Genomic DNA, 16,728 nt, shown 5'->3' on the forward strand with positions numbered 1-16,728 from the left:
TCAGGTATAACGCGCGGGACCCGGGTTTAAGGGTTCGGGGCGTTACAATGTTTATGTTTTAAACATGGATCTTATATATTTAAAAATACATATAGAACTCTGGTATATGTCTAATAGAACCTCGAATGAGAATGTTTATGTTTTCCACTATGCATGATTACAGATATGTATGAGATACGCCTGTTTGTCCCTAATTAGGGCGGGTTGTTTATGTATGTTTATTAGATACAGGTATTTCGTATGTGTAATAGCACTCTGGGTTCATATAAAGGACATGGGCGTTACAGCATGGTATCTGAGCCCTTAACCAGCCAGAAGTGTGATTCGATTCATACTAATTGGTTAGGGGTATACTCAGAGCTTAGGTTACTAGGTTTTGTAGTTTAGAATATACCAGAGTTTAAGATGTGAATAAGATTAGCGAGTGCAATTTTGTATACCTAGAGACAGAAATCCATTGACAGACTTGTGTGCTTTTCTAGATCATTCGAAAGGTTCAGAAAATCACGGCAATCTATTGGAGGTTTTATTTCTACGTGGAAGGGCAGAACTCGAGTCAAAATGAATATGTCATTAGGGTACGTCAGTATTAGGACTGTTCTTATAGGAAGTAAGTTTATAGTGTTGCAGTATTAGTTGGTTAAGCTTCTAATTGCTTTCCTCAATTGTTTTTTAAGATGGAATCCAAAGATAATATTGTCAATGTTGGAGGCAGTAGCAGTGAGGGAGTTGGCCCTGAGGCTGGTAGTGATTCCACGAATGTTCTACGGGACTTCGCTCAGCAGTTAATGGCTGAGGTGGTTCGAACGAGTAGGGGGCAAAATCGTCCTGCGACTGAGTTGGGTTGTTCTATTGATCAGTTCACGTGACTGAAGCCTCCTGTTTTCATGGGAAGTGAAAACCCGATTCAAGCAGAAAATTGGATCAGGGAGATTGAAAAGATTCTGGACGTCCTAAACTGCACCGAGAAGCAAAGAGTAGCCTTTGCAACATTCAAGTTGTCAGGCGAAACGAAGAGATGGTGGAAATCTGTAAAGATGCTTGAAGAGCATTGACCTATTCCCATGATTATGACGTGGGATAGGTTCAAGGAATTATTCTTTGAACGGTATTTTTCGGCCACGGTCAGAAATGCCAAGATAGAGGAATTTATGAGTCTGAAACAAGGGCAGTTGACAATTCAGCAGTACGTTGCCAAATTTCGGGTCCTTTAAGTTTCAAAGCTAAATCCTATTTTGTTAGGTTTGCTTTGAGTGACCTAGTTAAAATTAGGATGTCGACAATGTTGAAGCTCGACTTGGTTTGACTCCTATGCAACCCTAAGGGCAAGAACATTCCTAAAGAAGTTTGCAAACATTAAAAAATAATAATAATTTAATAAAATAATGTTAATCATTTTTTACCCTTCAAATTATCCAAACGATCATTCCTTTCTTTTTTCCCCTGCCCGCAAAAGAACAAATTTGAAGTGGGTAAACGACTCGCTGCTGCCGCTGCTGGTGGAATGGCTCCACTTCTTAGACCTCCCTCCAACCCGAACCCAACTCCAAGATCTCTCTCCTTCCGCGCTCGAACCCTAATCACACACTTCATCGCTTGCCTATCCCCATCGCATCGCTTCTCTTCTCTTCCTCTAGAAGGGCCGACGCCGCCGGCACTACGGTTTCCTCGCTATCTACTGTTTGCCCTGATGATCCCGCTCCACTCGTTTCCTTCGCGTTGTCTCCCTCCTCTGCTCTCAAAATCCAGAAAGGAGACATCACCAAGTGGTTCGTCGACGGCTCTTCTGATGCTATCGTACGCCTCCCTCTCTCTCTCTCTCTCTCTCTCTCTCTCTCTCTGTTAATCCTTATGGGAATAATCATTTCATTATTGCACGGTTATTTCGTATTGGTACGAAGAGCTTCGATGGCTTTGTTAGCTTTTACCATGAATTTTTTGTTGTTTAATGCGGAGGAAAATTATGTAATGGCCCGATTTAATATCATGATTTTGTTGCGTGAAATTATCTGCGAATAAAATCGGAATTGGGTTTTTGAATGCACTGCATCGCGGGTAATTTTTACAATTTCATCATTTCATGATTTTAAAACACGGGATTTTTTAAATTACTCAACGTGGTTGGGATGATATTGAATATGTATTGCTACTGAAATGATCGTTTGATGCATTTTAATCCCCGATTAAAAATATTTTATGCAGGTTAATCCAGCAAATGTGCGAATGCTTGGAGGTGGTGGTGCAGATGGGGGTAATATACCTTAACCCTCTATTAAAAATGTTATTAAGTGAAATTATGGTAACCATAAAGGTTTTTGTTGATTTGAGAATGATCTTGTGTGCGCTTATATAATGAATTATTCTACGTTGCAAAGATAGGGAAAGAAAAGAGTAATTATCATAATTTGATTGTGTTTTTTTCAGCCATACATAGAGCTGCTGGTCCAGAACTTTATGCTGCTTGCTACAATGTCCCGGAACAGCAACCTGGAATTCGCTGCCCTACCGGAGAAGCAAGGATTACCCCGTGGGTTATTATAGTTAATTCCACTATTGGGATTGTATCATCCAGTTTTATATCTTAAAAAGCACCAAGCACATAATCAGTTTGCTAACATGTTTACAATTTGCAGTGGTTTTAAATTGCCTGCATCCCATGTAATTCATACGGTTGGGCCCATTTATGACATGGACAGTAACCCTGAAGCTTCTCTGAAAAATGCATACAGGTATGTTGTTTCTTCCTATTATTTTTCTTACTAATTCTGTTCATCATCCTAAGTAAATCTGTTACTTTTGTCTTGCACACAAATTGGTTACAGGAACAGCTTAAGGGTGGCTAAAGAGAATAATATTCAATACATTGCTTTTCCTGCCATCTCTTGTGGTCATCATCGGTAAGTATTCTTAATGCTAAACACTGCAATGTAGTTTATTTTTAATGATTTTGTTCTTTGTCATTATCAAAAGAAAAATTTATGGGATTTTACTTGATTATTATGTTATAAGTCCACATTCATTAGATCAAGACAGCCATAATCACTACAAAATATATTATCTTTATTTTGTTTTATAACTCCAGACAGTGATAATCACTACAAAATCAAAATGGTCAAGGACACTCTATCTACATTACACGTTTTAATGGGACTGAAGGGAAAAAAAAAGGAAAAAAAAAAAAAAAAGTGATCCTTGAATTAATTCAAAACACTCATTACTACCATGGTCACAGGAGCAGGCACCTTAGAAAATAATAAAAAGACTTGTGTGCAAGCTTGTTGAACCGGCTTGCAAATAGAGAATCATGATAATTGACAATATTTGAAGTGAAATATATTTAAATTTTTTTAGAAAATTATGTAATGAGCCTAATATCAAGCCAATTCACGAGCTGGCGAAAGAGCTCACTTGCAAGCTGGTTCAACAAGCTTGTGAGCCTATCATGCCAAGTATGACTCGGCTCGAACTCGGCTTGTTCAACTAACCATCTCGAAATGTGCATTTGAGCTCCACTTGTTTAGCGTAATAAATGAGTTCGAGTGAGCTATTATCAAGCCAAGCGCCAAGTAGCTCTTGAGCAGCTCATTTCGTCTGCAGCCTAGTTATAATTTATTCAAGATAGAAAAACTGCTTTCGTTTTTGTTTTAGCTTTGCATTACAATCTTCATTTGGCTTGTGTTGTGCAAACTCTTCAATATTGCTCTGTGCAAAATCTTCAAAATGTAGCTTTTATCAAATGCATTGTCAATGATGTAGCTTTGTAGGATTGCTTCTTAATGAGGAGTTTCACCATTCTATATGACCATGAATCAACCAATGTCTTGGTTTCCTCTGCTTTTGTTTTTTTCCCCCCATAAGAAAACAAACAGCACCTTCATGTAATATTTCTTTTTCATTTGGTACTGATTATGATTACTGATTTTTGTTTGATTCAAATTTTGTCGAGGACGATGACAGCTTTCTGAGAACAAATTAATTAGAAATGACTCCAAAAGTGGATCTAAATTTTTGTTGTTTTTTATGAGACAATTTTTTTTCCCTTCTCATGTCATGTTGTATTAGGTATCCTTTTGATGAAGCTGCCAGGGTAGCCGTATCTTCAGTTACTGAGTTAGCAAATGAGTTCAACGAGGTTTGCATTTGTAGGCTCTGGTTCATGTTACTTCTATTTCTATACTTAATTCTTTTATTTTTGGCCCCTATTTTTTAAACATTTTTCATTTGCAATTTTTGCAAATGAGTTTTGCATTTTCTGTTTTCAATTTTTTTTTCCCCCAAGGGGAGGTTAAATGGAACCAATATTACTATTTAGGGTTTGGTTTGTAAAGTGTTCGTGCAAATTTGGCAGCATTTACGTCAAAAGTTATTTTGCAGGTGCATTTTGTTTTGTTTTTGGATGAGATTTACAATGCTTGGGTGGAAAAAGCTAAGGAAATACTGAAGAATTGAAGATGCAGAATGCACAGGATACTCCAATCTCATGCATAATATATTATTATGCACAGGATATCTCATATCCTACAGAATTATGCATAAAGTTACCAAGGAACAGGGGTTTTATCCTTTTCCAGTTGGGATCTGTTTTCTGGGAAAAATGAAAAAAAACACAAAAGTGTGACCCTGGAAATTGTCTGTGTATGGAGTCTTGTTTTGTTAAGAGTGGTATTGTACTAGGGATTGTATCTGTTGAGTAATGTATCAATCTGCACAATTACAGCTTTAATTTTTCATTTCCAAATAATCATTTATTGCCAGCTTCAACCATTGGTCGCGATTTGAGGCTTAAATCAAGTGTTTTTTTTCTTAGTTACATTTCATGCACATTAATATCATGGAGATGAAAACCATCACATCCTTACTCAGCTATTCCAACATCTGATGGAATACTTTGTTCAAAAGATTTTGGAAACCTTAGCACTAATGCGTTAGCAAACGCAGGGAACTTCAAAAGAGTTGTCTTGGAAAGAAATGTTACTGTGCTACCGATTTTATCTGTTAAATGAAACCAATCTGCAACATAACATTTCAAGCCATTTGATGTCGGCTAAAATTTTCATTCCCAGTTAACCTCTTATCATCAATTACTGCCAATTTTCAAGCACAAAAATTAATGGATTTGGGGCTTAAAACATCAAAAATATTGTGCTTCAAATTACTTCTGCACTACTAAACCAAGGATGAAATTATGAAAGAAAACTATTTCATCCCTCGTATCTATGCCAACCTCAACAAAGTATTTCTGCAAAAATTCATGGAACATCTAGCTTTGATGCTTACAATAGTAAACAAAGGTTATTCCAAAAAGATCCGTACAAAAAACATCGACATTCCATGCTCTACCATTCTCACAAAAGAAAGAAAACAAATCACAACCATTCACCTAAACGTGCCGTAAGTCAAAAGACTCAAAACGTTATCTAATAAAAACGGAAACAGTGAATGTACTGATGTCAACGCAAAATGGAGAAGTCTGCAATCCGTGCCATCCGCAGTTTACCAACTTCAGATCATTGTCAGATGTGTCTAATTCAAGTCTCTTTTTCCTTGGATAAGCTCCGCGGAAGCCGGCTAATAAAACTTTCATCAACTATTCTGTAGTGCTTTGAAAATTTTCGATGAATCAATCCACAGCATCTATCAATATACTCCCCATATTTGCTGTACACGGCAGGAAGTGATTGACATGTTAAGAAAAATTACATTGATTGACACAGTGGTTTCCATACACAATCCATGCAAAAGTGCAAGGAAATGCTCATTCCTAAGTGATTTCTTTGTCACACCTAGTATAACATGATTCAGATTTCAAAGCAAGCCAGGACGATGATAAAAAAATTTCAACCAATATGCACCTGAGAGCAATGCCCTAATAAATTAGCTCAAAATAATGACAATAATAGCAATAATAATCATAGTGTATATTGCTTGCGCTTTGGAAACAGGTATCGAGTGCGCATATATATAAAGTGCAAGCATCTCTGCTTTCTCATTTCTGAAGCATCCTACTGGGGTTTCCTTGTCCCCAGAGAGTTCCTCTTAGGGCCCAAGCAGAGAGAATGGAGCATTTGTTTTACAATGAACACAAAATGACTGCATTTTTTCAAAAGCACTTAAAAGTCTATTTTATCTGGTAATTAATCACGTCTCCATATTAACTACCTTCAGGGCTATGCAAGGACAAGGGTGTTTTTACCCTCAATTTTTTAATGTAGATGATTGGCTGGTTGAATACCCCACGAATGTCCCAACGACCCCAATCTAAAATGCTATCCAAGAATCTTTGGGGAAAGAAGAAGAGGCGCATACACACAAATATACAGAGTTTCATGCTTAATACATACAATGAGCAGGTCGAATTTCCAAAACAGAGATGTCCAAACAACCCAATCTACAGTACCATGTGAATAGATTTCCAAGGGAGAATATGAATGACAAGATCATGATTGCCAACCCTTAGGGGCCAGAGGAGAGGAGAGAGAAGCAAGAGACAGTTTTACCCTATAATAGTATAATGCATGTGATGAACAGTTTGACAGGATGAGAACGAAAAACATACCAATATAAGTAAGCGTGAAGAAAGAGAAGAAGCCACCAATGACGGACAAAAGCCATAGACAAACCACCACCTGTCAAATGGAAAATAAAGTGGTGATATATTTTCTTCATCAAAATAAGTTAGATAAGAAGTATCAAAATTCAAAGAAAGAACATTATGGTTTCAATGGTAAGCACATTGTAAATCAGCTATCCTACATGCAAGCTCACAATGGTTTCCTAGAAACCTTGTCACAGGCTCAACTGAGAGATGGGTTTGTGTTTCAGGTGTGCCCTTAGTATACGATAGGTTTAAAGTATTAGCAAGGGGCTTCTCAAAACCAATCATCTCTCTCTATCTCATGGAATTAACTTGTTTTGGGGCGAATTCATTGACATTTTGATCTTATATAGAAGTTCTTCCATTCTCAAAATTTTTGAATTTCTACGCTAAAAATTTAATAATATATTTTAAAGCAAATATATATTAACGCCTGATTGATGCCTAAATAGATTCATGATGTTTTGATACAAAATTACAAATATCAGAATGAAAAAATTGCATTCCGAACAATAATTCAAACTGACCTTGAAAAAGAGTCTAAAATCTTTGCCAAGAGTTATATCATGAGCCATAAGCAGCATATAGTTAATTTTAACACGAAATCATGCCGCAGCATTATTGACCATTTCCTCTGACAATTCCAGTTCTGGCAAAGTATGCCATTGTCTGCTCATACGAGAGATGATGGGTTCAGCACAGGAACAACGTAAAATTATCAACCAAATGCACATAGAGGGTAGAATAGCCGTACTTATTTCTGAAGACTGCTTAGTTGGCTCGAAGAAACAACAATACAATCAAAATCAGCAAGACATTGGAACATATTGACAAGAATGACAATCCAGAGTGTTCAAATACAAGCCATGCAACAGTAGCAACAACAATGACGCCAAATGAAACATGCCGCCGCTTCCACAACAACACATCAGCAGCTAAGGAAAAAGGAAATCCTCAATAAGTAATAGAATAGCTGTGACTATAGAAATCAAAACTTAAAAAAGAGCATAAAAAGTGAGATAATATTGTAAATATTAAAGACATAACATGTTCGCCTATGTTTTTTCTTTCTTCTATTTTTTGTTAGGAGAAGGGGGTATTGGGGGAGAGGGGGGGGGGGGGAGGGATAAATATACTTCACCCACCTCAAATTTGGCTCCACTTGCCACTTGTGGTTTAAAATTTTAAAGCATTGCACTACTGCTCAAGGTCAGCTTGGTTCAACACCATTAAGTCTCTTTTATCCATTTGAATAATTACATGCAGGTAGACTGTATAAAAAGTCACAGTAGGGCAAGTGAAATTAGACCAAAAATCGTGGGTGGGGAAAGTGTAAATATTTTTCTATCATGTTTCATGCTCCTTTTGACATCATGTAACTAGAATGTAACCATTAAATGCACACACAAGAAGCAGGACTTCACAGGGCTAAATGAAACAAAACCCAAGCTATCCAATCTTAGAAGGCATCTCCTTCCCTATCCCTCTCCCTCTTCCTCACACTATCAAATAATCCAACAATGCCTCCAAGGTCCCAAATCCCTTCAATCCACTTGTGCACTAGTTCTGCCACCACGCTCTTTGCACAAGAGAGGGAAGGTTAGCCATGTTATTTGTGCATGCCTCGTCACGAGTCGAGCTTGTTCAGGGCATTATGCTTGCCTGTGACCACTTGTCTCGTGCGTTTGGGATGGGTTTCCATCATGTAAATACTAGTTTAGGTTTATTTTCTAGTAGTGGTTTCTCCCTAAGTCAAATAAGGCAAAATGACTCCTCGGTCACTTTGATGTTTACTAGTGCCAGGGTGAGAATTGCATATAAAGCACATTAGGGGAGGGTGAGTGTTCATCAATCTTGTAAAACTCACTAGCTATGTCAACGTGTTTAGCCTACTTGCCTCCCTCGCTAAACACACAATGTTAATGAATTGCATTGCTTCAATGTTTACTCCTTACTTGCCACTGCTTTCATAATTACTTACTGCTTCAGCTGATATTTGATTGAATGATAATTAAAGTGTTTCGTAGATGAATTGTGGTAAACGATAGGTTGGCTAGTTAAGCAAAAGTGCTTTAGCTAGCGCCGCACAGTCCATTCACAAAGGTGTGAAATCGTCGGCCCGTGACACCTGATATTAGAGCTCGGTTAGTTGCTATGTGAATTCAGTTGCCTTTGTTGTGAGATTAGGAAAGCTTTGGAAAAATGACCATAGCGCTAACCAATGCTGAGAGAATCAGTGTGCTGGAAGCACAAGCTGAGACAACAGCCAACAATGTGGCCATGGAGATGGCCCAATTGAGAAACTTGTTGATGAAGTGATGGGGTCACAAAAGCATCAAGCAAGTTTGATAGGTGAAATATCAGAGGACTTTCACCATGCTGTGGAAACTTTGCAATCTCAAATAGTTGATCTAGATGCAAAGATGAATCTGATGGTTCTTGCTATGGGAAACTAACACTCCGGGGTTTAGCAAGACCAAGGTACCAGAACCCAGTATGTATAGGAGTGGCCATGATGCCAAGGAGTTGTAGAACTTCTTGTTTGATATGGAGCAATACTTTCGCGCTATGAGGAAGGCCTCAAAATAGATGAAATTGGATATTGCGACCATGTACATGGTTGGTGATGCCAAACTGTGGTGGCGTACTAAGTACAATGAAATTGAAAATGGACATTGTGTAGTGGATAGTTTGGTAGACTTGAAGAGAGAGCTCAAGGCCCAATTCTTTTCTGAGAATGTTGAGTACAATGCTAGGAAAAAACTGAGAGACCTCAAGCATACTGGGTCAAAAGGGAATACGTATAACAATTTTCTGCTTTGATGTTGGATATCAGGGACATATCGAAGAAGGACAAGTTGTTTTATTTTATGAAGCGGTTGAAACCGTGCGTAAGAACTGAACTTCATAGGCAAAGAGTTCAAGACTTGTCTACTACACAAGCTGCAGCATAATGCTTGGTTGACTATGCTGGTGGTCCAAAGAGTTTGGCATAGGGGGAAACAACGAAAAGTCTTTTAAGAAAGGCAAACCCAAAAGTGGGGGAGCCGACTACAAAGCATCAACTTCAAAAGAAGCTTCATTATCTCGAGGGTTAAACACACCCAATGGAAAGAGTAAAATTTCGTGTTACTTATGTCAAGGCCCTCACAGAGTTTTTGAGTGTCCTCACAAAGCAACACTTAATGCCTTATAGGCTTCCACTGCAGAGCAGGTAGTGGAAAGTGATGGGGAAGAGGAGGATACCCCGAGGATGGGTGCAATGCGGCGGGTGAACACATTGAAAAAGCAGGCAAAAGCACCGAAGGTTACACAAGCAAAAGGACTGATGATTGTGAACTTAAGGATCAATGGGAAGAGTACCTGCACTATGGTGGATAACGGGGCTACTCATTATTTTGTTTCGCAACCAAAAGCATGGAGACTCAACTTATCCTTGGATAAGGATACAGAACGGATGAAAGCAGTGAATTTTGTAGCCCAACCTACTCTGAGAGTAGCCAAGCAAGTGACTGTGAAGCTTGGACGGTGGAAAGGTCATGCAAATTTCACAGCAGTGCCATTGGATGACTTTCCAGTCATTTTGGGAATGGAGTTTTGAGGGGGACGAAGGCAGTGTTGATGCCTTCTGTTGGTTCCCTGGGTTTGATGGGAGATCACTCGTGCATGATGCAAGTCCTTGCGACGAAAGGAGACGATGGGAAGTTCCTTTCAGCCATGCAACTCAAGAAGGAATTGAGAAATGGTGAGCAGACATATCTAGCCACGATGGTGGTAGATGAAGAAGTATGCTAAGAGCTAGTGCCTACGACCATCCAAACTGTGTTGGATGAGTATAAGGAGGTGATGCCGAACAAGCTGCCTCATAACTTGCCTCCGCAACGAGACGTGGAGCATAAGATCGAGTTGTTGTCAGGACTGAAACCACCTACTAAGGGGTCATATCGGATGGCGCCTCCAGAGCTAGCAAAGCTAAGGAAAGAACTTGATGAGCTGTTGGAAGCAGGATATGTTCGCCCTTCCAAAGCACCGTTCGGAGCACCAGTGTTGTTTCAAAAGAAACATGATGGGAGCAAGTGGATGCGTGTAGACTACCACGCGCTCAACAAGGTGACAGTGCACAACAAGTATCTTATTCCATTGATTGCTGATTTATTAGATCAGTTGAGTCATGCCAAGTACTTCACTAAACTTCACTTGAGGTCAAGCTACTATCAAGTAAGGATTGCAAATGGGGATGAGCTGAAGACTACTTGTGTGACGCGATATGGGGCATATGAATTCTAGGTCAATCCATTCGGGTTGACGAATGCGCCTGCAACATTCGACACCTTGATGAACCAAGTATTTCATGAGTACCTAGACAAGTTTGTTGTGGTATACCTAGATGATATTGTTGTATATAGTTCCATTATGGAGGAACATGAAGAGCATCTACATAAGGTGTTCAAGAGGCTAAGGGGGAACTGTCTATATGTGAAGAAAGAGAAGTGCACTTCCGCTCAGCGGAGCATCAAATTCCTTGGTAATGTGATTGAGCAAGGTCATATCCAGATGGATTTGGAGAAGGTAAGGGCGATTCAAGATTGGAAGATCCCAACAACAATGAAGGAGTTGCGTTCCTTTCTTGGCTTTACCAATTATTACAAGGAATTCGTAAAGAGGGTTATTCACAGAGAACGGCTCCTATGACAGAACTACTGAAGAAGGGTCATGGGTGGAACTAGACTGAGAAGTGTCAGGGAGCCTTTGATGACTTGATGTCATGATGAGAGATCCAATACTTGCTCTTCTGGATGTCATGAAACCTTTCAAGGTGCAAACAGATGCATCAGACTTCGCCCTTGGAGGAGTCTTGTTTCAAGAAGGACATCTTCTTGCGTACAAGAGTCGTAAGCTTAGTGAAGTAGAGCGAAAATACATAGCTCAAGAGAAGGAGATGCTAGCGGTGATACATTGTCTCCGCATATGGAGGCATTCCCTACTTGGGTCAAAGTTTGTGGTGAAAACAAATAACTCAGGTGTTAGCCATTTCTTCACACAACTGAAGTTGACACCAAAGCAAGGGCGATGGCAGGAATTCTTGGCAGAATTTGATTTCTCCTTTGAGCACAAGACGGGGCGCTTGAACCAAGTCGTGGATGCACTGAGTAGGAAGACCGAGCTGACAGCCTTGCAGATGGTAGCACACTTGACTGTGAGTACTGTTACCACGACGATGCGGGAGCGCATAAAAGAGAACTTAGTCAAAGATCCAATTGCGCAAAACCTAATGAAGCTGACCAAAGAAGGGAAAGCACATCAATTCTGGATGGAAGACGGATTTTTGATGACCCATGGTAGCCGGCTCTTTGTGCCACGAGCTAGTGATCTGAGGAAGACACTATTGAGAGTCTCATGATACTATGTGGGTCAGACATCCAAGATGGTAGCGCACTTTGGCCTTATTGAAGCAAAGGTATTATTGACCACACATGCATGATGATATGGTTGACTAAACCCGAATTTGTCTCACTTGCCAACAAGACAAGGTGGAGCGAAGGAAGATTGCAGAGCTGCTGGAGCCCCTACCAATACCATCGAAACCATGGGAAAGTGTCTCACTAGACTTTATCACCAACTGGTGCAGAGTGAGAGATGCAGTGTCTATACTTGTGGTTATAGACAAGTTTTCGAAGTATGGTACATTTATACCCGCACCAAAGTACTGTTCGACAAAGGAGACGACACAATTATTCTTTAAGAATATTGTAAAATATTAGGGTGTTCCCCAAGACACTGTTAGTGACCAAGACTCAAGATTCACCGGCAACTTCTGGACAAAATTTTTCAAAATCCTCGGTACACAACTTGAAATCTCTTCGAGTTACCATCCACAAATAGACGAACAGATTCAATGGGCTACTAGAAGAGTACTTGTGCCATTTCGTCAATGTCAACCAGAAGAATTGGGTGCAACTATTTTATGTGGCTCAGTTCTGTTTCAATGCCCAAAGGAGCTTAACAACAAACAAGAGCCTTTTTTAACTTGTTACAGGTCAGCAACCGCTATTACCTCACACAGTGGATGAGTCGTACAAAGGAAAGAGTCTCAGGGCATACATCTTCATCAAAGAATGGAGAAAGAATGCAAAGATTGCCCGAGCCTACCTAGAGAAAGCTTCTAAGCGGATGAAGAAATGGGCAAATCAGGGGAGAAGACCGCAGCACTTCAACGTAGGTGACTTGATGCTTGTTAAGCTCAATCCTGAACAAATCAGGTCACTAGAGGACAAGATAAGAGACTACTTCACAAATATAAAGGACCAGTCCCCATCTTGGCCAAAGTCGGGAAGGCCTCTTACAGAATCGACCCTCCGACTTGGATGAAAGTGCATCATGTGTTTCACGTCATCTGCCTTAAGCCGTTCAACGCCAACACTGAAGATTCAAGCAGAAGTCAGCCAACCAGAGCAGAATTGAAGACAGTGCAACTTGATAGACTTGAAGTTGAAGATATCCTTGAAGACAGAGAATTCATATCCTCAAGGAAGAAGCAACGGGAGTCCTTAGTGAAGTGGAAAGGCCTTGGTGATGAAGAAATCAGCTAGATTTCTGCAAAAGATATGCAACCGTTCGTAGACAAAGTAGAAGTGTACCTAGCGTCAAAGTCTACAAGAACGTCGACCGCATAAATGGGGGAGCGTCACGAGCCAAGTTTGTTCAAGGCATTATGCTTGCCTGTGACCGCTTGTCTCATGCGTTTGGGATAAGTTTCCATCATGTAAATACTAGTGTAGATTTATTTTCTAGTAGTAACTTCTCCCTAAGCCAAATAAGGCAATATGACTCCTCAGTCACTTTGATGTTTCCTAGTGTCAGGATGAGAATTGCATATAAAGCTCTTTAAGGGAGGGTGAGTGTTCATTAATCTTGTAAAACTCACTAGCTATTGTCAACATGTTTAGCTTACTTGCCTCCCTCGCTAAACAGACAATGTTAACGAAGCTGCTATTAATGAAGTGTGTTGCTTCCATGTTTACTGCTAACTTGCCACTGCTTTCATAATTGCTTACTGCTTCCGCTAATATTTGATTTAATGATAATAAAAGTGTTTCGTGATTGAATTGTGGTAAACGATAGGCTGACTAGTTAAGCAAGAGTGTTTTAACTAGCGCCGCACGGTCCATTCATAAAGGTGTGAAATAGTCAACCCGTGACACTTAGCCTACCCCAAGGTGAGGTAGAAGCAAATATTGCTTATTTCCATTATGTACTTATTTATAGATTGCAACTTCCATGAGCAGTTATCCGATCTTTGGTTTCATGAATCACAAATTGAATGCCAATCCATCCACAAAAGAAAATAGGCACACCACTATTAATTATAAAAACCTTTGAACTTGCATGAAATTTTTTGGAATACCCATTATTTAATAAAGCCCAGTGGCCCATTAAATATTGCAAGATGAACATGTTTCAACTTTCTATTACCAACAATCTCAATAGAGGAGGCATTTATCTGGACAAAGGTGGACAACAGCCTTCAAAGACAAAAAAAATACAACAAGAACACCATTCTACCTTATCAGTGAAGTGTATATCTTATCAAAAAAATCAGTAAGGTTTTTCAGTTCGCGTCAATGAATGTGATTCCACCATTTTCTTCATGGGAAGGAACAAAATCAGTTGAATGAAGCAAATAAGCTGCACTCAGGACATGGAAGTCAACAGAATTACAAACTCCACTGAACTAGCAAGCTATTATATAAAAAGAAATTCATTCTTTATTTGCTCACATAGCAGTTCTAATTTGCTGAAATGTAACAATCAAACAAGTTATTCAAAAGATGGTTTCAGCAAATATATGCAAATCCAAGGAAGCATCAAAGCTGGCATAGAAGTTAAAACAATTAATTCCAACACAGAAAATTGGTTTTCTTTAACTTTATTTCCACTGTATAATTATTGTGAAAATTTGCAACTTTTCCATCTCAATGGGATTTAAAATTGGGGGAACACCAAGATGGAACCCAAAGTGCAAATCATTGGAGTGCGCCCCCTGGGACTAAAATCAGTTTTTAATTCAAAATTAATAGCTCTTAAGTTGTCCGAGGAAAATACCCTCGATTGTGTGAATTGGTAGAAAAATATTCATGTTGCTGAGACCATCTAGTGGGACTTAAGGTTTGGTTTGTTGTTGTTATTGTAATTCAAGTTTTACAATACAAAAACATTCACCCTTGCTTGATCAAAACTAACACTCCGTGGTACAAATATGTACAGAAGAGAAATTGGAATAAAAAAAAAAAATGACATATGAAAACAGCTAAAAGAAGTATCTTAGGACTTGAAAATGAAAGCAGGCACATCACCATCACATGCAGCAATCCAGCAAAGGCACAGGACAGAGCTAACTCCTATCATGGAGTGATGGTAGCCCTTTAAAAAAATGACAACTTTGCACCATGATGCATGAACTGCATTCTAGCTAGTATGCATGCATTAGAGACGAGCTAAGCTATCAATGGTACCAAAAGAAGCCCATGCCACTTGTTAAAATAAGTACTGGCTGCTTTTAGTTTTACTCTTGTCCCTGCCGTCCAAGACAATGGTGAAAATTTGCTCCATGTGGGTGTAGCAACTAGTTACCAAAGAACTAATATATATGTATATTCCATAGAAATAGAATTTTCCCACTTGATGTCCACTTTTTATTCCCTAAACCATCCTTGCATAAATATTGGTTGAATAATAAAGTGAGTGACAATATAGGAAAATATCAGGTATCCCGTAATCACTTACAATGAAACATAAATCCCTCATAACTAGCTACCTATAACTGTTTTGTTGTTGTCTAATTCTTAACATCCTAAAATGTCCCTGGATAAATTTTAAATATCAATAAAAAAAATTTGCTATTACTTAGTCATATTTGCTCAGGGACTCCCAATAATTCATAGTAGGCTGGAGAGTAAATATTAATGAGAGAGAAAAAGAATTGACCCTATATTTGGAAAGGCTTGGATTTAGATTTGTGCTAGATTTGAATAAGATGTAACAAAAATTATATTAAAATTTATCCAAATCCAATTTCCAAATAAGGCCGCTTTAATTAAATCATTAAAAAAGATAATAATAAAATAAAAATGCCAAGTACCAATTAATTCCATAAATAATTACAAAATTATATTACACATGTGCCTCTTTGATAGCGGGAACAGATTGTATCAACTTGGGAAGGAAAAAATAAAAAGCGATATCATTGAATTGGATTTAATTGGAAATAACGGGCAAGGGTGGTGGAATCTTACCTTTACCTCCTACCATAATCTGGTGAATCGGCGTTTGCCGATCAAATAATCGGTGTCTGGAGGTTGTAGACGTGGAAGAAGTGCCAGAAGCATCCTTCCTGCCATCTCCATCGCCCTCCGTGTTGGACAGATCTGATGAATTCTCCATTGATCAACTGCCTATGGAAGCCAAAATGAATGCCTCGTTCAACCTAAAAAAAAAATTAAAGTAATACTTCAAAACTGCTCGAATTGGATAATGTTACAGCAGAAAGCGCAATTATTCCAAAAAAGATTAAAAAAAAAAAAACGTAATCCCGGAACTGTAGCAAAAGGCCTTCGGACACGACAGATTCGAAACCCTAAATGTGCAGAAGTGTTAGGTGAACGAACCTTCTCGGCGGCCGTGCCCCTAAAACTTCGAGGAACGGTGAGAACAAACTACGAATCTCAACATGCGGTTATGAAGTTGACAGAAGCCAGAAAAAAGATGATGAGTACAGAAGCAGCAAAATTCGTTAGCTTGATTCTCAAATTGCAAAACGATATTTGAAATTTTGGTTTAGGTTAAATGAACTCTACTCGAGTCCTGTTCAAACTTAAATAATATATTAACCAACTTTATTAAATATTTAAAATTACCGTTTGAGCCTAAATAACCAAGCATTTAAATAAACCTGATTCATTTATAACTGAAAAAAGAAAAAGGACGAGGAAAATTTAAAAACAAAAATAACATATAAAATAACTTAATAGTTTAAGTTATAAACAAACTTAATGAAAAAAAAAAAGTAAATGAACTCATAATATGAGCCTACACAGGCCGTATTATTTTAAATCAATTTCTTTATAAATGAATTT

The 16,728-nt window shown here is 38.7% G+C and overlaps 1 protein-coding gene and 1 pseudogene across 1 annotated transcript; one reads left to right on the plus strand and one right to left on the minus strand.

Moving 5' to 3' along the window:
• The first annotated feature begins 677 nt into the window (after nt 1-677).
• Nucleotides 678-4,761, plus strand: LOC131165893 (uncharacterized). The gene is made up of 8 exons (XM_058124045.1): nt 678-797; nt 1,522-1,797; nt 2,203-2,251; nt 2,425-2,527; nt 2,634-2,729; nt 2,823-2,897; nt 4,063-4,132; nt 4,375-4,761. Exons 1-8 carry the CDS (start codon nt 678-680, stop codon nt 4,447-4,449), a joined length of 864 nt encoding a protein of 287 aa, XP_057980028.1. The 3' UTR covers nt 4,450-4,761.
• A 475-nt stretch (nt 4,762-5,236) lies between these two features.
• LOC131165514 (reticulon-like protein B16) lies at nt 5,237-16,422 on the minus strand (annotated as a pseudogene).
• Nucleotides 16,423-16,728: the final 306 nt, after the last annotated feature.

This window comes from Malania oleifera, chromosome 10, assembly GCF_029873635.1.
Source record: "Malania oleifera isolate guangnan ecotype guangnan chromosome 10, ASM2987363v1, whole genome shotgun sequence".
Lineage (NCBI taxonomy): Eukaryota > Viridiplantae > Streptophyta > Magnoliopsida > Santalales > Ximeniaceae > Malania > Malania oleifera.